Source organism: Wickerhamiella sorbophila (assembly GCF_002251995.1).
Source record: "Wickerhamiella sorbophila strain DS02 chromosome Unknown contig1, whole genome shotgun sequence".
Lineage (NCBI taxonomy): Eukaryota > Fungi > Ascomycota > Dipodascomycetes > Dipodascales > Trichomonascaceae > Wickerhamiella > Wickerhamiella sorbophila.
In genome coordinates, this window is record NW_020193984.1 from 634687 (window position 1) to 658616 (window position 23930).

The window sequence follows — 23930 nt, forward strand, 5'->3', positions numbered from 1 at the left end:
AAATTTTTTTTTTTAAGTGATGAGAACGCAACTGGTTGGGAAACCCCGACCAGCTGAATCGTGTTTAAGTTGTAATGAATCTTTATAAAATCGGCTTGTTATGTATTTACTCGAGCAATGCCTGGCGATCTGCCTCCGACAGGCCCTTAAGCGCTTGTTTGAGAGCGTCGCGAGCCGAAGGATTACGCAGAGCCTTGGTGAATGCCTTGGACTGAGTCTGCTGTTCAATCTCAGATACCATAGTGGTAACGGCGGCAGCGTTAGCATCCAAGAACTCAGTAATAGCGCGATCGTCGTCGTAACTGATGCCAGCGCCAGCCAGTAAACCATTGATACGAGCAGAAATCTCGATCTTGGGCATTTCCGGAGCGACTGCCAAAATACGGCGCCGGATTGAAATGTCATGGAAGCGTCTGCGAGCACGCCAGAAGAAGAAGCGGCGAGACTCGGCCCACTCAATGACATCTCTGATACAGTCCTTGGCCTGCATACGGCCAGGGCGATCGTGGAGTTCGGCAAACTGAACACTGACTTGCTGATAGATAGGGAGAAGCTCCTTTTCACGCCTGTCAACCTTAGCACGCAGCTCCTGGCGCTCGCTTTCCTCGAGACCATCCTGGTTCAGCTCTTCGCAGAGCTCAGCATAAGTATTGTCCAAACGCTTCATAACCTGAACAAGCTTGTTGCGGCGGAAGCGGATGCCAACAACACCTTCAGGCTCAAGAACACCAGCACGGGCATCCGGGTCGGCGTACATCTCCATCATTTCAGGGTTGATAGTGGGGTCAACAACAACCCAAGAGCCACCACGCAACTCACCATGAGGAGGAATGTAAACGAAAATGGGCTGCTTGTAGGCCACAAGAGCATCAACAATGAAGGATCCGTACTTGAGAACCTCATGGTACATATCACGCTGACCACCAGAGAAACCACGCCAGTTGGCAAGGATCATCAACGGCAACTGCTCACCAAAGTTGAAATCGTTGATAGCCTGAGCAGTCTTGAACGCGGAGTTGGGGTACCAAACCTGGCCAGCTTCGGGCACAACAAGCTCTGTCGAGGTAGGGTTGGCAGGATCTGCAGGAACAATCGATTCCGTGGTACGACCCTCGACACCAATGATACCGAACGGCAAGCCACCCAGACGAGCACGTCCGACAACAACACCCTTGGCCCAGCCTGCTAAAGTTTCGATGAACGAATCCTTGTCAAACAAACCATACTCAAAGTCACCATTCACCTCGCGACCAGCAATCATGTCACGAACGTCAAACATGGGGCTTCCATCGGGGATAACCTCGACTTCACGGTCCCAGGTATCGCTGGTAGGGGCCAATACAATTCCAGCATCTCTCTTAGCTGGAACATAGCTCAGCCATTGAACAGTCTGCAAGACACCAGCATAGTCATCCTCAGCTACCAAATGAGAAACACCATTGCGGTACATGATCTTGGTACCACCTAGTTGATCATTGGAGGTATACACCTCCCTTCCAAGCAACTTATTGATAGCCTGGAAGCCGGTCAAAAGAATAGACTTGCCTTCGATTTGAATGGCGCGCTGTCCAAGACGAACCAAGTAGGCACCAATACCCACTGAGCGGCAGGTAACGAGGGTCACAGTGAAGATGTCCTGGTAAGCCTTGGAGGTTAAGCCAGCAATGAGGCCAGAGCCCTTCAAACACTCAACACCCAAGCCATCTTCAAGACCGACGATATAGTCGATCTTGTAGCGTTCCTCACCATTCTCTACTACCCGAGTGCACGACACAACTGGACGGGGAGCCTGCTCGGCGGACTGCCAGTCCTCAGGACTCAAGTAAAGATAGTCAAAACCACGAGACTGATCCTGTTCATCACGCCATGAAACGCGGAATTTCGAAACAAGCTCCTCTGCAACACCAATACGTGCACCGGAATTTGCAGACACATAGATTCGAGGAACACCCATCTGACGGGCCAGCTCTGTCACCTTGGCAAACACCTTGTCCTCCTGAGGACCAAATGAACCAATCTTATAGGTGATGTCGTTGGCGACAATCAAGAACTGACGACCATCGGGATGAGCTGGTGTCTTGGCAACACACTTCCAAGCGACCATACCAACATTGTTAGCGCCAGGTTCGCGATCAACCTCAGTCAGCTTTTCTCCGCTTTCATCGAGAATCAGTTCAACACATTGGAACAAGTCTTTGGGCGCGGACTGACCAGATTGGTCCCATTCTGTTGTAAAAGCTTCACGGAACAAGTCAGGGAAGTCATAAACATATGTCGTTCCCTTCTCGTTAGCCTGGTAACGACGCAGTTCAAGATCCTCCTTGGTAGCATAGAGCGACAAAACAGGACGCAGATGCATGGGACCCGGCTTGCCACTAATAGTCTTGTAAACCCACTCACCAGAATCGGTAAGCACCTCAGTGTAAAGATCACTAGTGACAACGAATCCTGAGCTGTTATTAATGAAAGCACGAAGAGGGAACTGCTGGCCTGATGCCTTATCGGAAATCACGATGCGAACCTCGGCGCTAGTAACACGGAGGCCCCACAAACGACGACCGAAACGCTCCAAGAAACCGCCAAACGCTGCCTGGATCTCCAGGGGGTTCAAAGTGAACACAGCAGTGAAGGAAATGAAAATGTGGTTCAAATCGGTTCCTTGAACATCAATAACCTGCAACGTATCCAAGACATCGCTCATCAACTTGTAGGACTCAGAAGTCAAGTACTCAGGAGTTGAAATTTCCTCTTGAAGACGCTCAGGAGTAACGATCGCACGCACAAACAAGCGCTTGTCGGCAGGATCGTTACGCGCAGTTGCACGATAGACATGGATTTGACGGTTTTCACTGAACGCAGGAGAAATGCGGAAATTGGCCAAGCGCCCCAGCTCAAGCTGGAACGCAAGAGGAGGGTTAACGTGACGCAACGTCTTATTCTCGTTGTAATCAGGGCCCTGGAAAGTGAAGTACTTGGGCGAAGTGCCTACAGCGTATTGGATGACGATGGTGATGCGACGAACAGCAACGGCAAGTAGGTCGCTAGTCAAAGCACGAACACTCTCACCGAGAGCCTCAACAATCTCGTCGTCGCTCTCTTCACTCTCAGTGGGCTCGAAGCATACAATGTTACAGGTGTTGATCAGATTAGCAGGAGGCGCCTTAGATCTGAGAGGAGCAGGCGGGTCAGATAGAGCACGAGGACGGGTGCCAAGCGACGAAGCCTTGGGGAGCACACTGGTTGCACGCAAAATCGCATCCTCTATATCATCCAGATCACCAGGAACCAAAGCACCATGGCGCATAATTGAGGTAGAGGGTGGGGGGGTATTGCCACGCAAGTTAGCCGACGATGGAGAGCTATGAACCCTACCAGGGGTTTCCAGGCCATTGATGGAAGTTGTGTACAAGCTCGCAACCGAGTCGCGGAGCTCAAATTCATAGCCAATACAAGCGGGGCCATTCTCGAGGTGATAATCAAGCTTTCCGATCCGGTAAGCACGATTAATACGACGAGCGTAGACCTCAAGAGCAGCTAGAACAATGTACTTGTCAGGAGACTGAGAAAACTGGAACAGAACATCATTGACCGAATACTTTGACTGAATAAGCTCGCGAATGATGTTCAAATCAGGAGTGCGACGGTGACAACGATCGCTAGTTCCGTAAACAGACTCCATAACACTAGACTTCAAAATGTGCTCCATCTGCTCAGTTTGTTCCCGAAGAGATGGAACAGAGCATTTGATTGTGATCTCACGAGCCTTCAGAACCACCTTAGCTGTAGCTCGACCATCGAGCTCAGCAATACGGCGGAGCGAAGGACGCACGTACTCAGCAACCGCAGCAATATCAAAGCGAGTAGAAAGAAGCTCGTTGAAGACGAGGGTGAGCAAGTTGTTCTTAGCACCGATGCGAGAATGCGAAAACACAATCTGGTAAACGGCAGTCAAATCAGATTTGTGCTCCTCACGCAGCTGGTGGACAACTTCCTCTTCACGAACACTAGCAGGGATGTAGAAGCGACGCTCAGACTCGTAATAATCATCGAGAATCTTGGCCATGGTTTGATAAACATGAACCTCAAGACCTTCCATAAACTCTTTAGCAACCTCCATCAATGGAGCAATAGTATCCATGTAGATAGTCCGCTCAGCCTCAGTACTAGATGGAGCCCACTTCAAAAGAGTTTTGGAGACCAGTTTAGCGGGGAAGTCATGCTTACGGCTGTGTGCCTTTTCGATGATTTCTGTAAGTGTAGCATCAAGAGCAGGTGGTACACGCGAATGCAAAGACGAGGCACGACGGTTCCACAAACCATATGGCAAATCAGGCTCACGCAACAAATCGATCAGCTCACGGAATGACTGGTTAAGAATAATCTGGTTATCATAACCTGAAAGAACATCCTGCATGGTCTTCATGATAGCTGTGTAGCGAGATTCAGGCTTATCGCTGCTCACATGGGCAGAACCGAAATCAGGGAGCTGGCCAGAGAAGGGAACTGCACGTTTGACCTTGGAGGGATCATCAAGTTGCAAGATGGCAATCAAATCACCAGCTTCCAGAGTGGCTCCAGGCTGCTTGATGGGTTGGACGATACCATCTTCTTGTGCGACAAGAGGCATGTACATCTTCATGACCTCAACTTCAGCATATTCATCACCTGCCTTGATATGATCACCGCTTTCTTTGAGATACCGGACAAGCTTGCCTGGAGAAGGTGAGCGTAATTGGGTGGGGTCATTCTCAACCTCAAGAAGACATGTCTTGGAGTCAACAGACATACGCATTCCACCAACTTCCTGCTTGAAGTAAATAGTGTGGGATTTGCCACCAATAAACACAAGAAGTCCACCATCATTGAAAGCACGAACAGCCACTTCAACGCGAGAACCGTTGAGGAACAGATTATAGTTCTCAGGTGAGGAGCGCGTAGCAGTAAAGCGGAACTGTTCACCCTCGTAAATGAAATCGATCTGGAAAACTGATTTGAGTAAATCTTTTGAGGGTGCCTGACCGCGTTCCAGAGCTTTAATAAACTGTTTGATGAGAGACTGTGACTCGAGGTGAGCTTTAGTGGCAGCACCGCACAGAATTGCCAGCATCTTATCAGGACGTTCTGCAGTGAGGCGCTGAGAAATGAGTTCATCAAGCCAGCCAGTGGTGATAGTGTTGCTTTCAAAGGCCTTCGTCTCGAGCAGGCCAATGATGTATTCGTCTGTGGTGCGGAAATCACCCTGAATACTCAATTCTTTCAGAGCAACAACCATAGATCTACGGGAAGCCTCACGGGTTTCGCCGAATGCAAAAATATGTCCGAACTGAGAATCGCTGAAAGTGTGGATGTTACCACGGCTTCCTACCGAAAAGTAACCCCAGACGTTGGAACTTGATCTGAAGTTCAGCTCATGAACAGTACCACCTGAGGGTTTGAATCCCTGGCCAGGGTCCTCACTGGTGATACGGCACGCAGTGGTATGACCCTTGGGCGTAGGGCGCTTCTGGTATTTGAGACTCTCAGGGTCAGAAAAATCAAAGTCAATACGACGCTTAGACAACGGGTCAGCACCATAGAACATACGGATATCTGTGATATAGTCAAGAGGGATACCCATAGCGATTTGAAGCTGTGCAGCAGGTAGGTTAACTCCTGTAACCATCTCAGTGGTTGGATGTTCGACCTGCAGACGGGGGTTGAGCTCTAGGAAGTAGAATTTATCTTCTTCATGCGAATACAGATACTCGACAGTGCCTGCTGAAACGTATCCAACTAAGCGACCAAGGCGGACGGCTGCCTCTTCCATCTGCTTGAAAGTGTCACGAGGGGCAATTTCTACAGGAGCCTCCTCGATGATCTTCTGGTGACGGCGCTGGACTGAACAGTCACGACCGAACAAAGAAATGTTATTTCCGTATTGATCTGCAAGCAACTGGACCTCCAAATGACGGGCACTACCTGCCAACTTCATGATAAAAATAGGCGAGCCAGGAATCTCCGATTCGACCTGACGGTACAAAGACAAAAAGTCCTCTTCGCGCTCGACCTTGCGGATACCTTTGCCTCCTCCTCCCTCGGAAGCCTTGATCATGACAGGAAGACCAATTTTCTTTGCCTTCTCAAGACCATCCTCAGCAGAAATGCTGCATCCCTTGGCATAAATTTCCTCATCAACGGAAACCAAGCCAGTTTTGGCGTCGGTGTGAACCTCGTCGACGCCAGTACCTGACCAGGGAATACAAGGGACACGAGCATGCTGTGCAACGATTGTTGAGGAGATTTTGTCGCCCAATGATCGCATCGCAGAGCCAGGGGGACCAATGAAGACGATTTTCTTTGGCGATCTGGCCAAAGACTCCGGCAAGAGGGGATTCTCACTTGCGTGACCCCATCCAGCCCAGACAGCCTGCACATTTGATTCTTCAGCGACCTCGACAATGAGTTCGACGTTAGCGTAGTTATTATTGTTGGTACCACCAGGGACCTGGACAACCTGGTCAGCCATCCGAATGTACTCGGCATTGGCAGCCAGATCCTCGGGAGTAGCCATTACGGTGAAGGAGATAGCGCGTTCATCCCCAAAGGTCTGGTAGGCCCACTTGCGAACAGAACGGATCTCCTTGACCGCAGCAATACCATTGTTTGCGATAAGGACACTTGTGATCACCGTATGGCCACCGCGTTCTTTGACAAATTCGCGGACCGCGGAAGGCTCAGCATTCTCAACAGTGTTGAGACCAATGAAGTGACTTGGTAGACTTTTCGTGTCGTATTGTGTGCCGCTCATTAGTGTGGTCAAAATCTCGATACTTGAAGAAACAATCGGGAAATTAACTTGACAATCTCACAGCTCGGATGAGCTGGGTCTAAATGCTATGCGGTTAGTCAGCGGGTTGTCGATATTTTTCGTGCCATTGGGGTATTTCGTTGAGTGTGGTTGAGCTGCGATGCTGATAAAGTAGTATGTAGTTAAGGGTAAAAGACGATCTGGTGTGAAGTAGTGGGCAGCCATGTAGGCAGGTTGGTATTTTTGGTTCTATTGATGCCGTCTCGAATATGTGCGTGATTCAGTTTCTAAGGTCTCGTCTGTTCCTAGCTGCAGACAGATCACATGCAGGCCTCAACCATTGCCGAAGATCAACGTTGTAAGCCGTTTAACCGGGATCGCATTGTTGCTAACGTTCGGCCAGGTTCGGTTGGTTGATCTCGAGCAGTAAATAACAAATAGGCCAGCGATTGAGCCGAAATATTGACAGCAAGCAGTGGGGACCCATCCACTACCACCATCCGTCTGAGTCCGAAAATATGTATTGTGTAATATGGGTATACTTGACAAAGAAATAGATATGAAAGAAATATGAAATAAATTAACCACCGAAACCGTAAAGGGTGCGGCCATTGCGCTTCAGAGCATAGACAACGTCGAGAGAGGTGACGGTCTTACGCTTGGCGTGCTCAGTGTAGGTGACGGCATCACGGATGACTTGCTCAAGGAAAGACTTGAGGACGTTACGGGTCTCCTCGTAGATGAGAGCAGAGATACGCTTGACACCACCACGGCGGGCAAGACGACGAATAGCAGGCTTGGTGATACCCTGAATGTTATCACGCAAAATCTTGCGATGACGCTTGGCGCCGCCTTTTCCAAGACCTTTTCCACCTTTTCCACGACCAGACATTGTTGTTTATGAGGGCACGATCACGGGTGGGTGGGCTATATTTATATTGTGGCGGCCCTCAAATTTCTCATGCGTGCCTGATGTTACACGTGTAAATCTCATCATATGTAAGCCCTTGCGAGGGCTCCGCGCCGGAATACTCGTCTCTTATTGGCTTACACAAGCCGCCTGGGATTATTTCCAGTTTTTGGACCTTTTCAATAGCCAATCGTTTTCGTATATTCACAGGGTTAGGTGGTGTTGGGACTTTGCCTATCCCTCAACTATGTTTGGGCAAGGGTCTTCTTCGATGCGGTTGTCTGCACGCGAATACGGTATATATAGAGAATGCTGTACAGTTCAATGTTTCGGGTCTCTTTCGGACGTGAAAAATACAAGTTTCCGTGTCATGTTCGATTGTCTCCTGTTATTTGTTCTTCCCACTCTACTTCTTTATGTAGCCTAAATAGATGCTCTATGGTCCTTTGTTTTCATTCTAAGCCTTCTCCCAAACATCTATTTATCTACGCTCCTCGACCTAGGTGATTTGTAATGGCCGTCCTTCCTAAATGGGCTCTACCGGAGCGTCGGAGGTCGTATGCTTTAACCGCTGCCCTGGCCGGCGTGTCAATACTTTTACTAGTATTTGGAATTGGACTCATTGTAGGTGAGTCCGGACAAAAAAAAGGAACATTCACACCGGATGCCCGTCTTGACGTTACTGGCGAAAATGGTGCCGTGGCCAGCGATGTAGAGCTCTGTTCGCAGAAGGGTGTCGAAATCCTCCGCAAGGGTGGCAATGCTGCGGATGCAGCTGTCACAGTCGCGCTTTGTATTGGTTCAATTAACTCCCAGAGCTCAGGAATCGGTGGGGGTGGCCATATCTTGATCCGAACACCAAACGGAACTGTGGTTGAGATTGATTGCCGTGAAACTGCCCCCAAAGGCGCCCACAAACACATGTTTGACAAGAATCCGAAACTGTCATTGTTCGGTGGCCTGGCGGTTGGTGTACCAGGTGAACTTGCCGGGTTAGACACACTCTACACAATGTTCGGATCGGGGAATATTGAGTGGGCAGATCTTGTTGAACCTGTTGCAGAAATCAATGAGCTAGGATTCGAAATGGACGAGTCGGCATTCACTTATTTGCCGCTAATCGAAAAGTACCAAGATTTCTATTTCGAAAATGGTGGCTGGGGTTGGCTTTTCCCTGATAATAAGACGAGCTCGCATCCTTCTCTGATCAAACGTCCGAATCTAGCAAAAACACTACGACTGATTGCCCAGGGTGGTGCCCGTGTTTTTTATGACCCTGAAGGTCCAATTGCCCCCCATCTTGCCAGGACGGCTCAATGGGCACACGGCATTATCACTACCGAGGATATCGCTAACTACAAAGTGGAAATTCGAACTCCGCTAAATACTACATTCATGGGCAGAGTTGTGCACACCACTCCGAATCCCACATCGGGCCCGGCTATGATCTCGGGGTTGCGCCTGATTGAGCAATTGCTCACAGAATCGAGTGCTGATCTTTCTCCCGTTGACACTCAACGACTGATTGAAACTATGAAATGGATGGCGGCGGCAAGATCTGAGCTGGGAGATCCTCTCTACGTTGACAATCCTAGAGCTACAGAGATCACGACTCAGGAGTGGGCTGATGAGGTTATCAGAAATATCTCAGACAGTCACACCTTACCTTCATGGAGAGACTACAAGCCAGCATACCAAAACAATGATCCACACGGCACAGCACACTTTTCAATTGTCGATAAAGATGGGTTTGCAGTTGCCATGACTACAACGGTAAACACACCGTTTGGCTCTCTTCTAGCTGATCCTGTGACCGGAATCATTTTGAATAACGAAATGGACGATTTCTCGCAGCCTACAACTGACAACTTCTTTGAACTTGTTCCCAGTATCTACAATTACATTGAAGCGGGCAAACGGCCTCTCTCGTCAATGTGTCCCACCATCATTATAAACGATGGCAAGCTGGAGCTTGTGATTGGCGCTGCGGGTGGATCAAGAATCCTGACGGCGGTCTTTGAGGGCATCGTCCGCATTTACGGGTACAATCTCTCACTCCTTGAAGCCGTCTGTTTCCCCCGCCTGCACCATCAGCTTCTTCCAGAGGAAGTAAGCGCAGAATTTGGAATGCCCGATTCTGTACTCAAGTCATTGAGCCGAAAGGGCCACAAACATACTAGAGACGTTCCGCGATCGGTGATGAACGGCATTTACATTGACGAAGACCGAACACTGCATGCAGTTAGTGACTACTATCGGAAGGGTGGTAAAGGAGCAGCATACTAGACACAGCTGTTCCTGGAGCCCAAGACGACTCCAACCTGTTATATATGAACAATTAAATGAGAACACTATCGAACGCCGACTCCACGAAACGGAGCCGATGAATAATTCAAAGAGCAGAAAGCCTGGGACAAAAGTGACTCAGCTGAAAACTTGAAAACCTTTTTCGAAAAAAAAGAATGTGGTTCAGCAGTAGCCCGAAAGAGGAGACCGCCCCTGCTCCTGTTGCCGAGACAAACAGAAGCCACCAGGTTGCGGCTCCTTCCGTTCTCCCTGCTGGATTCGATGCTTCCAAACTGCACCCCATGGCCGGCCTGGGCAGTGGCGGCCTGGAGTACCTCGATCTCGAGTCTAATTCGCAGCGGGCAGACGGTTTGATTGCTTCCCGTGGTTGGACCGAGGATCTATCTTATGGTACCGGTGCCGTTTACTTGGTTGGTTTGAGTGTTGGTGGTCTCTATGGTCTTGCTGAGGGTATGCGCAAGAGCGCTGATATGGGAAGCGCCAAACTCCGTCTCAACACAGTCCTCAACTCTGTTACTCGTCGTGGTCCTTATCTCGGCAACACGTCTGGTGTGCTTGCCATTCTCTACAACGTCATCAACAGCTCTATTGACTACGCTCGCGGCGGAACTCATGAGGACGCTAATTCGCTCGCTGCTGGCGCTATTACCGGTGCTCTTTTCCGTCTTTCCAAGGGTGTCCGTCCCATGCTTATATCGTCTGCTCTTTTGACTGGTGTCGCTGGTGGCTGGTGTGTTTTGAAGCGCATGGTTGCCCCCGGTGAGGAGAAACGCTAAAGCAAACATACTAGGTGTTAAGCGACACCCAAAACAAGAAGCATACTGTACATTTTTTATACAGAGGCCTGCTATCCTCTGATCACTTGTCGAAAAAATTACACACCTTTTTTTTTTCTGTGACGAAGAAAATTCACGAATCCATCCATCTGAGGTACATTTGGTGTTGACACAAATTGAATATAAAAAAAACAAATAAATATTTTACGCCCTATTTAGACAGATACTGCGGTTGATGTTTTGCTACTCTTGATCTGTTCCTTGATCAGAGGGTTGTCAAGCATGGCCTCCATCTCGTCTAAGCTCTTGGCTTGAGCGATCTGTTGGTAGAGCGGATCTTTGCCGGGTATCATTTTGGTTAGACAGAATTTGGCATGAGAGTTTGTGTATTCGTATTTTTTACACATTTTCAAAAACTCTTTGCACACATCCAGCCAGGGAGCGAGCGGGCCGGTCTGGAAACATGACGGATTAGCCTCTGCCCCCCGAGCTATCATGGCTCCATCCACACCATAGTTCTTCATGAACAGCTGCAGGTTGTCTCTGCACCCCACGTCACCGTTAACGTAGCAGCAGATACCGGCCTCGTGACAGATCTGAGCGATCCCCTCCAAGTAAGTGTAAATGGCAGGTTCACGCGGACGCATAGGAGTCGTACGACAGTGCACAGTAAGACAAGAAATTCCTGTCATTACAAGACGCCTGACAAGGCCATATGTCTTTTCAGCGTCTTCGAGAATCCGGATCTTGACGCTGATAGGGATACCGAATGGTTTGCCTACTTCTTCGACGAGAGAAGTCAATATATCCACAAGCTTATCTGGGGTTCGTAGCAGGGCAGCACCCATTCCGCCATGGACACTGAAATGCTTAGGACAGCCACTGTTAACGTCGATAGCCCCGACGTCGGCGGCGACAACTTTTGCAGCCTCCACAGCGAGTTTGGAGTCTGCAGTGCCCATTTGGAACACCAAACGAGACTTTTCCAGAGCCGGGTTAGTTCTGAAAACCAATTTTTCATCCGACTTTTGCACGAAATCAACACACTGCAATCGATCGTTCCAAATGCGCTTCATGTGGATCATCTTCTTGTCAACAATTTCAGGCCCCCATACCAGGTCACATCCGTATTTTATGGATAGAGCACGCATGGGTAGCTCGCTGACCCGCACCATGGGCGCCAGGACTAGTTTTCCATGGTACTCCAGCATTGAATTTTCAGCTTAGTTAACTAAGTTCAGCGCGGGAAAGGGGATATATGGGCATTGATGGAGAGGATAGCCACGGTAGGAAAAAGTCAATCAAAAAATGAGTAGAAAAAAGTAGAGTGCAGCAAGTGGACAGAGTGATGTTTCGGACCAACTTCGCACGGATCACAAATAGCGCCGTGGCTCGGGGTACTCCGGTTGATCCAAAACAAATCGACTCTGCGATTGTACTTCCCTACTAGGTAGAGAAAACATAAGGGATTCGTATATTTACGTCGTTACTGATATGATGCCCACGTATGCAATGTAAAGGGCAAAAACATCAACCGAAGTCGGCATGCAAAAAATTATAAAGAACGACCTGCCTTAAAGCAGCACTCAGAGCAGAAATGAAAGAACGTATGCGGTAGTCGTGCAGTGAGGGCCGTCGGAAGCAGGCCTAGGAGTAGGCTGCTGCAGCGAAGAAAACCACAGAGGCCCGAACATCAACTAAGACACCAACTGTTTGATGCTCGCCTGCTTGAGACAACGGACAGAATTTTCTCAGCCATCTCATCGGCGACTTCGTCATCGAATTCGCTAGAGCTCTGCTCGGTGATGAAGACGTCATTTTTGCCGCTCTTGAGCGACGAGTCGACACCGCTCGAGCGATCGCTGGAACTGAGTTTTGGAGCCTGCTGCGAGGAAACTCGAGCAGACAGAGCTTCGTAGGAGCTTGGGTGGCTCAGGCGGGACTGCCGCTCGTTGGCAGAAGAAGAGACCGAGCTGGTTCTAGACTTTCGTCGGTCCAGCGAGGTAACGGCGCTGTTACTTTCGGGAGGGAAGGAAAAGAAGTCCTGGCCAGTTGGATCCACAGGGGTATTTGGAGTAAGAAGCCCCGACTTTAGGTTCAAAAAGTCTGTGCTCTGCTTGGCCTTGATTTGCATATTTGCAAACCTTTTTCGGAACGATTTTTTTAACTCCATCTGGGAAAAATAAAATATACGCTTGGGAAGATTAACGTTGTATCCTCAGGAAGGCTGGGTTTCGAAACGAAATGATTGTGCCGTGTGGAAAAGTGCGTGAGTTGGAGCGTTTGATGTTGCGTGCTTAGGAGGAGGTGATTTCTCAGACTACCCCACTGCTATATTGGCTGAACGAAATTTGTCACTTTACGTAGTCAGAATATGCAGTGTACTGCATGTAATCTAACGCTTCTTTTCGACCGCGACTGATGGGCGACAAGACACGAAATCAAAGTCGTACTTGGTGGGCAAGTCGTTCATTTTTCTCTGTTAGAATACTCGGAGGAGCGCGATTTACCCCCTGAGCAGCTGCTCAAGGTATTTCTTGAGGCAAATTACTGTATAAGGGTACGGGTTAATCGGCGGGCCATGATGTGGGTCTGAAAAATATACATGGTAATAATAGCAGACTCGGCTGCCACCTATAGCAGTGGGCAAAGTGGGCGGGTCACAAAAACTTAGACGCATAAGGCTAAACTATCGTTAGGTGTACAACTCCAGCTATTCCTGTAGCAAGTAGAGAGGCCTACCCTTATCAACAGCAAGGCGTTATGTCACCGCACTCGTAAGAGATATTGCTTTGGCTGATGTTTGGGTTACCCTGAAATTTACTAATCTAGGGCACAGGAAGAGAACCCAGTAGAAAACTGGTGGTCGTGGGAGTGGCTAGATAGGGGCCGTACCAAAACGATACATTCCCAAAGTAATTTATTTACCCTTGCAGACACATTGAGTAGTTACACAAGTTGCCTTCCCCCGTCTCCAGGCAAAGCCATCAGACAGGGGATTTTTAGTAGCAAACTAATCAACTTAATTGGCAGGGGATGATTACTCACGTCGGCGTCGTCCACTGCAAGCTATGCCAGGGAAGCGGTAAAACCACCCTTGCCCTATATTAACAATCGGCGGCGGAACCTGGGCCCCCCCCCGACTTGTGTGTGCCGGGGTAGAAGGGAGAAGTGCGGCGATGTTTGTGCAAACTGGGGACAGCGAGCCTTCCGAGTTTAGCCGAGTTTAGCCGAGAAAGCAAAATTGATCGTGGGTGAGAATCAACTGTGCGAGCAACATCGCCCACCATTTGACTGTTAGACCCAGGTATTGCTATGTATCTACCGATATACAACACGCACCAATGGCAATCATCGTGAGGTTTGCCCAACTCTTGGTCCAATGAGATCGGAAGGAAAGTAAGGTACATGACGCATACATGCACGACGTCTCGGTCCGTAAGTACACGAATGTGCTTGTTTGGAAGCATCTAAACGGCCACCCCAGTGGTATAGCTTGTAAACCCACCAAGGAGCCTTTCTATTCCACATACAACCAGCCCCACTCCTCCAATGGACCGGAACATTCTCGCCCGGTGGATCCTTTCAGATGATCGCTTAGTCAGACGTCTGCATGAACCGAGCGACTCACTGCTTATATATACGCCCTGAGCCTCCTGAACATTTTTTTTCACACACACATTATTCAAAATGGCTGGTTCCGATAAGAAGGGTGCTAAGTTGTTCAAGACTCGCTGCATGCAGTGCCACACCGTTGAGGCTAACGGCGGTGACAAGGTCGGTCCCAACTTGCACGGTCTCTTCGGCCGCAAAGCTGGTACCAAGGACGGCTTCTCTTTCTCCGACGCTATGAAGAGCAAGGGCCCCACCTGGAACGAGGAGGAGATCGACAAGTACATCGAGAACCCCAAGAAGTTCATTCCCGGCAACAAGATGGCCTTTGCTGGTCTCAAGAAGGAGGCTGATCGCCAGGACCTCATTGCCTACCTGAAAAAGGCTACCGCTTAAAGCGCTTGATTCTGTATATAAAATCTCCGTTTAATTGTTTTCAAGCCCTTGTTTTGATTATTGCTTTCTATAGATCAATATACTCGATTTTGCAAACCTCATGGCTCCAGTTTTCAAACATTTCTTTAAGGCGCTTCCTACTGGCTGAAACCCGGGGGGATTCGCTCAATTTTCGCGCCACGTTTTCGTGTGGCGTAATTGATGTTCGAACTGTGGCGACACCTTTCCCCATCTCCGATTACCTCAGCAGATTACCACCTCTTATCGGTATGCCTCCAGATGCGCCGTGGAAAAACCTCTTTCCAGAACCAGGGAGAATAGACCAATATGAGGACAGCTCGGTGCACATCGGTAGTGCCTCGGAGGCTGATTTTGTGGAGATCATCGACGACGATGTCGCCTCTAGCGTTTGTCTCGACGACCAGGAGGTCGATGTCAAACTAGAAGACGCTTTGGAGGTCGTCAATCAAATGGCAGCAAAAACCCAATTGACAGACTACGACGAGTATAACAAAAAAGTCGCCCAGGATCTCATTGCTCGGTCCCATCTCACCCACAAGCGGCTGTTTAACGCCCCCGACCGGATCCCCCATGGGTATGTGGAACTCCTTGGTAAGGGTGAAAGTGACTATAACCAGGACGATGTTTCGGCTAGAAAGGGTTCTATATTCTCCGGTCACGATGTTGAATCGCTGGCAACGCTGGATCTAGATTTTATTGACGACCCGCTTTTTTCAATGCCCCGCAGTGGGTTGCGCCGTGATATTCGGCCTCGTGACTTTTATATGGTTGTTTTGGGTGGCTATATTGGGCTAGCATTTTTCAAGGATGCAGCGAAGGGGCTGTGGATCAGTGGCCCTGTGTTTACACTCTTGACTTTTCTCATGTCTGGAGTAATGTTTTATCTCATGATGGGAGGCCTGGCTGAAATGGTTGCTCTAGTGCCTCATAATGCTGGCTATACAGGCATCATAAATATGATATTTGACCGCTCGCTAGCCACTGCATTCGGCTTCTCGTACTGGCTGCAGTCGTGCCTGCGGGTCGCCTATGAAGTTATTTTGACGGTATCGCTATTCTCGTTTTTCCCCATTCTCAACCAGCCTGATCACAGCAGCATGGTATGGCTCACTTTTATTGTCATGCTCGTAGTTGGTGTCAACTTCTTGTATGTCCGCGTGTGGGGTCGTATAATGGCCTTCACCGCTTTCATCAGCTTGCTTCTCATTGCCGTCCTCAACATGTTCAATTTGCTTTTGGATACGGGCCATGTTGGGCCTCTACATAACTATATTGGTGCAACGTATTGGTCATATGGTACAACCGACGGCATCAGTCACGGTCCGTTGAAGACAGTATTTGGGCAGCGGGAAATTGGTGGAAGTACTGGCAGATTTTTAGGGTTTTGGATGGCTTGGTTCGTATCGGCATTTGGATTCACGGGTGCGGATGTAATTTTTGTCCCCACGGCCGAAATCCGCAATCCTCGCAGAGTCGTACCAGGATCTATGAAAATCCTACCGTATCGAATTGGTATCGTATTCTTATTATCACTTTTTATTGTTCTATTTGTGGTGAATTCAGGCGATGGCATGCTGGGATCTCTCACTTCGTACTTTGAAGAAACTGTGAAAACTGGAAGCAGGTGTGGCATAGGAGTGAGCGAATGGAAAGCGTTTTCCGGTGTTACTGTCAAGTCTGTATGGATCGTGGCTTTCTTGCAGCAGAATGTTTGCTATGCCGCATTCGCAGCCGCTGCTTTCTTTATTTATATCGGTGTGCTAGCTGCCGCGGGCCACCTGTTTGTCGCATCCAGAGTGCTCCATGGATTGGGGCAACTAGGAATGGTATGGAGACGGGTTTCCACAACGACGAGGAATGGAGTGCTAATTATAGCCGTGTCTGTTTCGTCGCTCTTTGCCTTGACGGCCTACATTACCGCCGGTGCAAATGCAGCTTCATACTATACTTTTCTGGCTGAGTGGGTCGTCACTTCGATTTGGCTGCAGTGGTCCGTGCTATGTTTGACCTACTACAAGTTCTACAGAGTTGTTCAGAACCACCCCTCGCTGGATCGTGACAGTGAAGAGTATCCCTACCGAGCGCCTTTGCAACCGTACGCGTCTATAGTGTGCGGCTGTATTTGCTTATTCTTGGCACTCTTTGCAGGAGTTCCAGAGATGCTTGCCAGAAAAGGATTCCACGTGCTTGTCTTTTTGGGGTTGTATTGTCCCATTTTTGTATTCTTTGCAGTTTTCGTTCTGCACAAGCTGTATTTTAAAACCAAAATGATCAAGAACGAAGACGTGAACCTTGATCTCTACAAAAACTTTATGGACCGCCAAGAATGGGAAGAGGATCGCGTGTATACAAAGAGTTTCCGCGGAACACTGTGGCAGGCGAAGGCGAAAGCCAAGAGTAAATGGGATCGCCGGATTCGACCCATGCTACGAAAGAAACTGCATTCGAAAGAAAGCTAAACTTATTTAAAATATTTATTTTCTAATTGAGCTTTACGAAGTTCCAGTATTTTGGCTTGGATCATTTCTTTAGTGGGGATCTCAAACGTTGCCCATGGGTTCTCCTTGTCGTGCTCGCTGTTGAATTTCTGTTTTGCGGGATCGATAAACCCGTAATACTCTGGGCTGAAGGGCCTGGATTTATCCGTTGGCGACATTCAGCGTCGGCAGATGGTGGAACTTGAACCTCGCAATGACTTACGTACGAAGGAGGACGATCCTCCCGAGCCCACTTGGCGAGCTGTCTACCGAGACCAAGACGCATAACAGCAGAAAGCTAAAACCGGACGCCACGGATCGATCACTGCTAAATTTATGTGTTTCAAGTAGACCTTAACTAACACTATTTTGACTAATTTAATCGCACGGCCGTTTGGGAAAACGACTTCTCCACCTACCATGTCATCTAAATCAGAATTGCTGGTCTACGGAGCGTACGGCTATACGGGCAAGCTTATTTGCGAGCGTTTGACAGAAATCGGCCAAGCATACATTGCTGGTGGTCGTAACGAGGAAAAAAGCAAGGAAATCGCCGAGCAGTTCGGCGTTCCGTTCAAGGTCTTTTCTCTTGACAACCCTGCCGATGCCGAAAAAGCCCTGGAAAACGTTTCGGTAGTTTTGCATTGTGCCGGGCCTTATTCGGTGACATCAAGACCCATGGTTGATGTCTGCATCAAGACGAGAACTCACTATCTCGACATCACGGGCGAATACACCGTGATTGAAGCAGTGGCTTCACGGGATGCAGAGATCAGGGCGGCTGGCATCTTGGCTATGCCGAGTGTGGGGATGGACGTGGTGCCCTCCGATTGTATCTCGGCATATGTTGCCAACAAGCTGCCATCTGCAACTCAATTGAAATTGTACATCAGCTTCAAGGGTGGACTTTCTGCAGGTACTGCCAAGACCATGGTCGAGATGATTGGCGGTGGAAGCAAGATCCGCAAAGACGGCAAGATTGTCAGCGTTCCGTTTGGTGCACTCGTCGAGGATGTCAAGTACCCTAACGATGAGGAATACACCATGATCAACTTTCCGTGGGGAGACGTATCTTCTGCCTACCACACGACCAAGATCAACAACGTCACGGTATTCATGGCCAGTATGTCACCCCAGGCTGCCCGTATCGGCTCTTACATTTCACCTGTGTTCAACATTGGGCCTGTGCGATGGGCGCTACAAAGCCTCATTGGGCGGTTTGTGAAAGGGGACGGTGTCGAGGAGCGCAAGTCTGGATCAGCACAGTTTCTGGCGGTTGCCTCTGACGGCACGCAAGAAGCCCGGGCTTACTTGAAGACGATCAGTGGCTACAGCCTGACTGCGATTTCGTCCGTAATCATCGCCCAGCGGGCTCTTAAAGGAGACTTCAAGCCCGGCTTCCACACCCCTGCTGGCTTGTACGGTGCCGATCTCGTTCTAGAGATTCCCGGAACTGAGCGCAAGGATCTATAAAGCCCACGGATTTTCTGCGGTTTTTTTTGCCAGTCGACGCCAAAACTGTCCTATGTACCGCCCTATGCAGGTAGCTGCAAAGAAACGACGGATACTGGGGTGTACGTAATCGCCAGTTTAATTCTATCTGTCTTTTGCCTCCACCCCAGCAAACGAGTTGTTTGCAATACAATTAGGATTATCCGACATTCGGTCACTGTTTTGTTGAATGCCACCAACGATGGCGTACTCGCCAGCCGTCAAAGACGAAGACTCGGTGCCGAATGATTCTCCAGAAGGTTCCTCCGGAGCGGGATCTAAAAAACGGCGCCCGCACACAAAGTCGCGAAATGGCTGCATAACATGCAAGCGGCGCCGGGTGAAGTGCGATGAACTCCACCCCAAGTGCCGCAATTGTATTCATTTGCGACTGGAATGTCGGTATGTAGAATCGCGGTGCGTACTTAAATACGGGCTGCAAATGACTGATCTCCAACTTTTGCATCACTTTGTGATAACCGTCGCGGAGACCATAGCCACGGCGGGCATTTTTACACGGGACATTTGGGCAATCGACGTGCCCCAGCTTGGTGTGCGCTTTCCCTTCCTTATGCACTCGGTCCTAATGTTTTCGGCCACCCACCTGCGGACGTTGGAGGATTCCAAAACTTGGGAGAATGCCGTGGTCACCCATAGAAGCGAAAGTTTGCGTCTAATTCGTGAGGAGGTTCAGAACGTGAACCCCGAAAACCTCGACGCGTTAGTGGCAGCGTCGGTGCTCATGATTCTTGATGCCATGGCCAACGCCTCGCTGCCCACGGAAATGAGCCTGTGCAGTTTACCGGCGGCGACTTGGTTGCATCATGTTCGTGGTGCAGCAATTATCCTTCTTGCTGTGGGTGTGCTGCCGCCTACGTCCAAGTTTTACTCGTACATGGGCATTGATTTATTGGACTTGGCCAACACCCAACTGTCCCTGCCGGTTGATCTCGAGTCTGACCTGCGCTGTTGCCACCCATTGCTCGAAGACCTATACCCCGTGTCGACGTCCTCTCCATACTTCCCGTCGCTAGCATACCTGGACAAGCTGCTTAACCAGAAACACAAGTCTGACTACATCCTGCGGGTATTCTCGTTCCCGGCGCTCATGGATGGCACCATTGTGAAAATGCTAGCCGACGGAGACGAGTGGGCACAAAAAATCGTCGGTGCTTACTACCAGATCGTCAGAGAGTACTGCACATCCAATAAAGAGAAAATCTGGTTCCTCCAGGGCGTCTCAAAGGTCCTGCCCATAGACGAAGACCACCAGTTTGGAGGGCTAGGGTTCGTTACGGACGCACTGCCGGTCAGTCAAACGGTTGAAAGCATTCTTGCAAGATTTGACGCAAGTTTTTCTGCCGCAAACAACGAGGCCGAGGCCATCATGGCCGCCATGATCAATTTCGACGCTCAGCCGCCCCACGGCGAAGTCCCGGACTCGCTAATGCAGAAGTTAGGGATCTTGGACCCTGACGCATCCGATCCGGACCAGAAAAGCCAGTTTAACCCCGAGCAAACTCAGGAAATGGGTGGGAATTTTTACTAGTACATTTCATATTCTACCTCCAGTATATATTCGTTACTCGCAGATTCTATCAAACTGTCGTTTTACCTGCTTCAGCCGCCGCCATGCAGAGAACTTTCGAGCATACTGGCTGCGTATTAATATAGGGGCCCCCTGAGGTGTCTGGTTGGGAGGTTCCAACTGTTCAGTTGATCGTATAACGATGGTTTTGCACAATCCTAATAACTGGCACTGGGTCGATAAGAACTGCATTCAGTGGTCTCGCGACTACTTCAATGCCCAGCTTCCCGAGACGTCGGCTGAAAACGACCAGGCCTCTGTCAAGGTTACGAAGGTGCGCAACGTCGAGGGCGATGTTGATGTTTGCCAGCGCAAGGGCAAAGTTATCTCGCTCTATGATTTGCATATGGAACTCGAGTATGCAGGCAGCTGCGGCGATGTGGATGCCACTGGTCGTATCAAGATCCCAGAGATTGCCTACGACACCGAGGAGGACGAGTTCCAGTTCAACATCAGCATTGACGATGAGACCTCCGACAAGGCGCCCGTCAAGGCTCTTGTTCGCGAAAAGCTTGTTCCCCAGCTGCGCAAAAAGCTTGTCGCGTTCGGTGTTGACCTGATTGAAACCCACGGTAAGGATATCCAGCACCAAGATCAAAAGGCCGCTGCACAGGCTCTGCAGCCATTAGCCCACGCCGATGAAGACAAAAATGTCACCGGCAGCTCTACGTACAATACCACCACCCTCAAGCTGAAGCCTACTTTCACTGCGTCAGCTGAACAGCTCTACAAGGCATTTTTGGACAAGGCGATGGTGGCCGCCTGGACCAGAGCCTCTCCGGATATTGAGGCCAAAGAGGGAACCAACTATTCTCTTTTCAACGGCAACATTGTTGGCAAAGTTGTCAAGCTCGAGGAGAACAAGCAGATTGTCATGACATGGCGACTGCGGGATTGGAAAGAGCGCCACTTTGCTACGATCCAACTGGACTTCGATCAGGGCTCTGGAGAGACGGTTTTGAACGTCAACTGGACCGGCGTTCCCGTCGGCCAAGAGGAAATTGTCGAAAACAACTTCCAAAACTATTACGTCAAACCCATCATGCTCACGTTCGGCTATGGGCTGCCTTAAAAAGCATATATATAAATATTTAGTCGAATCCTTCGGGGACTCCACTGGCATGGCGTTGGCCGCCACGAAGGCCTAGGTACACGCCGCCTAGTTCGTTGCTCCAGGCAACTTCGTAGTTCCGGATCATGTTAAGAATGTCGAACGTCTTGGGGGAGTAGTAGGCGATGCCGGATTCCGGGTCAAGGTAGCGGGCAATGTTGCCAGTGATTGCACAAATACGCTTTGGTGGGACTGCAGATGACCTCAGAACCTGCTCCCCGAAATACACACCTTTGACGGTGTGCTTGTTGTATGCCGAATCGGGGAAATCGTGCATGGTAATAGAGTTGAACGTAGAGATAGTAGGAGGACCTTCGACTTCACGGATTTCCTCCTCCTCTTTCTCTTCCTCCTCCTCTTGTTTTTCCAATTCCCTAATGCGTTCCATCTCTATCGCTCGTTGCATCAGAGTAGCGTCGTCTGGGAGTTCCTCTTTGATTTCAAAGTCTGCATTTGCTTCAGGCTCTGCAGTGCCATCTTCAGCTTGGTTTATTGTTTCGGGTTCAGTGGCTTCGATAGGCTCGGGTTCTTCGTGAGGGGCTTCTTCCGGAGGCTCAGACTCGAACCGTTCAGAAAGCTCAGACTCGGGCTCTTGGGACTCGGGCTCTTGGGACTCGGGCTCTTGGGATTCAGGCTCTCGGGATTCGGCCCGGGACTCGAGATTAACCTGTTGAGATTCTGACTGCTTTTCAGGTTCCGAATCAGGCGTGAGCGGCCGTTCCTCTTTGACTTCAACCTCAATGATTGTCGGGTACTCCAATAAAGAATGACTGCTGTATCTGATGAATTTTGACAGCTTCGGTCGTCTGTTTGCCCACATTAGACGTTGCTGCTGCTTCCGGTACTCCTCGACCTCGACAAAATGATGCAAGGACGCAGTGTTTTTCATTTCAGTGATTTTGGCTTCTTCGAGTCGTTGTTCTTGAGTAAGTTTGGGCGCCTTCTTGATCACCGGCGAAACGTACTCTGCCTTTCGTCTTTCATTTTCCCGCAATCTTTCAATTACCCGTTCTTTGTTTTGAATAGCAAGTGCACGTTTGGATACACGTCTTTCCGAGTCTAACAGGCTTTCGGCCTTTGCCACAAACTTACGAGCTTTGGCTGGTTTCGGAGCATTGTTGCGGGTCTTGATTTCAAACATCTTTCGCTTCTCTGCCTTCTTTTTCTCTTTGAGGGCTTCCTTTTGTTGTTTGGCCAGCGCCTGCTCTCCAGCATCTTCTGGCTCCTCGTCATTTTCGATGCTGGAGTCAGAAGAATCACTGAAATTGTCGTCGCCACCTTCTGGCTCGTCGTCGTCATCATCATTGCCATTTTCAGACTCACCTTCAACCGTCTCTTCAACCGTTTGGGCCGTCTCGATGTCGAATTCCTGATCGTCCTCGACCTCTGCGAAAATGTCGTCCTCACCATCAAGCGGCTCCTGCATTTGCAACAGCGTCTTCAATCTGTTCCCAGCATTCGCTCGCTTCTGACGCGTACTGATAATACTATCTGCCACATTCAGCTCCAAATCGTCCTCATCCATCGTGGTAAGAGAAATCAACTTTCCCGCTTGGTCATCATGAACAAGGTTTATAGCCCGATTTGGAGGGTGTCGAAATTCAGTACCGCGGCAGCGGTCAGATCGGGAAATGCGTCTGAAATGGCGCATTTTGCCGAGCTCGCTCAATCTTGGTGGGATCCTAACGGCCCGCAACGCGTGCTTAACAAAATGAACTGGATGCGTATGGACTACATTGCCCACACATTGAAGGAGACCAGTGCCAACGTGCCAGGTTATTCGCTGGATTTATTGCCACCCAACATGAGATCCCAGTTTAAAGAGCCTGCGAAAAAGCTGATGGTGCTGGACATCGGCTGTGGAGGTGGCTTGCTGAGCGAGTCGCTGGCCCGTAGGCCCTACGTGAAAAGCGTTTTGGGGATTGACGTTACACCTGAAGTTATTAAAGTTGCCAAGCAGCATAAGAAATTGGACCCCAAACTATCTCATCTGAGCTATAAGCAGTCGACTGTGGAGTCATTGGATCCCGGCCACAAATTCGACGTAATTACCATGTTCGAGGTGCTGGAGCATCTGGACGATCCACCGGCCACCCTTAGGGCTGCGCTGGATCTGCTCAATCCCGGAGGATACATTTTCATGAGCACCATCAATCGCACAGCAGTTTCGTACTTGACCACTATTCTCGTGGCCGAGCATCTCATGAAAATGGTACCAATAGGAACCCACACCTGGTCAAAGTATATTAATGAGGGTGAGCTGCGCCGGTTCATTGACGAACAGCCCGATATGCAGTTTGTATCTTCGGAAGGCTGCATGTTTGTGCCTGGAGTGCAATCATGGGTGCGCTTTGGACCGCGGAGCAATGATGTGTGTGGAAATGTGCTCAACCGAACCATTGGCAAGCAGGGAGGCAACTATTTGTTTGCAGCCCGCAAACACTAAGAAAAAAA

The 23930-nt window shown here is 49.5% G+C and overlaps 13 protein-coding genes across 13 annotated transcripts; 8 read left to right on the plus strand and 5 right to left on the minus strand.

Annotated features, from left to right (window-relative positions):
* Positions 1 to 106: 106 nt before the first annotated feature.
* Positions 107 to 6787, minus strand: B9G98_00382 (Acetyl-CoA carboxylase; the record flags this gene model as incomplete). The annotated part of the gene is made up of 1 exon (XM_024806940.1): positions 107 to 6787. The coding sequence occupies one exon, from the start codon at positions 6785 to 6787 to the stop codon at positions 107 to 109; it is 6681 nt and encodes a 2226-aa protein (XP_024662708.1).
* A 580-nt stretch (positions 6788 to 7367) lies between these two features.
* On the minus strand, positions 7368 to 7679 carry B9G98_00383 (Histone H4; the record flags this gene model as incomplete). Its single annotated transcript, XM_024806941.1, has 1 exon — positions 7368 to 7679. One exon carries the CDS (start codon positions 7677 to 7679, stop codon positions 7368 to 7370), a length of 312 nt encoding a protein of 103 aa, XP_024662709.1.
* A 531-nt stretch (positions 7680 to 8210) lies between these two features.
* B9G98_00384 (Gamma-glutamyltransferase) lies at positions 8211 to 9983 on the plus strand (the record flags this gene model as incomplete). The annotated part of the gene is made up of 1 exon (XM_024806942.1): positions 8211 to 9983. One exon carries the CDS (start codon positions 8211 to 8213, stop codon positions 9981 to 9983), a length of 1773 nt encoding a protein of 590 aa, XP_024662710.1.
* A 176-nt stretch (positions 9984 to 10159) lies between these two features.
* B9G98_00385 (Mitochondrial import inner membrane translocase subunit TIM23) lies at positions 10160 to 10780 on the plus strand (the record flags this gene model as incomplete). Its single annotated transcript, XM_024806943.1, has 1 exon — positions 10160 to 10780. One exon carries the CDS (start codon positions 10160 to 10162, stop codon positions 10778 to 10780), a length of 621 nt encoding a protein of 206 aa, XP_024662711.1.
* A 215-nt stretch (positions 10781 to 10995) lies between these two features.
* Positions 10996 to 11991, minus strand: B9G98_00386 (tRNA-dihydrouridine(20) synthase [NAD(P)+]; the record flags this gene model as incomplete). Its single annotated transcript, XM_024806944.1, has 1 exon — positions 10996 to 11991. The coding sequence occupies one exon, from the start codon at positions 11989 to 11991 to the stop codon at positions 10996 to 10998; it is 996 nt and encodes a 331-aa protein (XP_024662712.1).
* A 482-nt stretch (positions 11992 to 12473) lies between these two features.
* Positions 12474 to 12953, minus strand: B9G98_00387 (hypothetical protein; the record flags this gene model as incomplete). Its single annotated transcript, XM_024806945.1, has 1 exon — positions 12474 to 12953. The coding sequence occupies one exon, from the start codon at positions 12951 to 12953 to the stop codon at positions 12474 to 12476; it is 480 nt and encodes a 159-aa protein (XP_024662713.1).
* Positions 12954 to 14470: 1517 nt separating this feature from the next.
* Positions 14471 to 14788, plus strand: B9G98_00388 (Cytochrome c; the record flags this gene model as incomplete). Its single annotated transcript, XM_024806946.1, has 1 exon — positions 14471 to 14788. One exon carries the CDS (start codon positions 14471 to 14473, stop codon positions 14786 to 14788), a length of 318 nt encoding a protein of 105 aa, XP_024662714.1.
* Positions 14789 to 15057: 269 nt separating this feature from the next.
* Positions 15058 to 17268, plus strand: B9G98_00389 (SPS-sensor component SSY1; the record flags this gene model as incomplete). Its single annotated transcript, XM_024806947.1, has 1 exon — positions 15058 to 17268. One exon carries the CDS (start codon positions 15058 to 15060, stop codon positions 17266 to 17268), a length of 2211 nt encoding a protein of 736 aa, XP_024662715.1.
* A 438-nt stretch (positions 17269 to 17706) lies between these two features.
* B9G98_00390 (Saccharopine dehydrogenase-like oxidoreductase) lies at positions 17707 to 18759 on the plus strand (the record flags this gene model as incomplete). Its single annotated transcript, XM_024806948.1, has 1 exon — positions 17707 to 18759. One exon carries the CDS (start codon positions 17707 to 17709, stop codon positions 18757 to 18759), a length of 1053 nt encoding a protein of 350 aa, XP_024662716.1.
* Positions 18760 to 18979: 220 nt separating this feature from the next.
* B9G98_00391 (Sterol uptake control protein 2) lies at positions 18980 to 20326 on the plus strand (the record flags this gene model as incomplete). Its single annotated transcript, XM_024806949.1, has 1 exon — positions 18980 to 20326. One exon carries the CDS (start codon positions 18980 to 18982, stop codon positions 20324 to 20326), a length of 1347 nt encoding a protein of 448 aa, XP_024662717.1.
* A 181-nt stretch (positions 20327 to 20507) lies between these two features.
* On the plus strand, positions 20508 to 21437 carry B9G98_00392 (hypothetical protein; the record flags this gene model as incomplete). Its single annotated transcript, XM_024806950.1, has 1 exon — positions 20508 to 21437. One exon carries the CDS (start codon positions 20508 to 20510, stop codon positions 21435 to 21437), a length of 930 nt encoding a protein of 309 aa, XP_024662718.1.
* A 19-nt stretch (positions 21438 to 21456) lies between these two features.
* On the minus strand, positions 21457 to 23001 carry B9G98_00393 (hypothetical protein; the record flags this gene model as incomplete). The annotated part of the gene is made up of 1 exon (XM_024806951.1): positions 21457 to 23001. One exon carries the CDS (start codon positions 22999 to 23001, stop codon positions 21457 to 21459), a length of 1545 nt encoding a protein of 514 aa, XP_024662719.1.
* A 36-nt stretch (positions 23002 to 23037) lies between these two features.
* B9G98_00394 (Ubiquinone biosynthesis O-methyltransferase, mitochondrial) lies at positions 23038 to 23922 on the plus strand (the record flags this gene model as incomplete). Its single annotated transcript, XM_024806952.1, has 1 exon — positions 23038 to 23922. One exon carries the CDS (start codon positions 23038 to 23040, stop codon positions 23920 to 23922), a length of 885 nt encoding a protein of 294 aa, XP_024662720.1.
* Between the last annotated feature and the right edge of the window lie 8 nt (positions 23923 to 23930).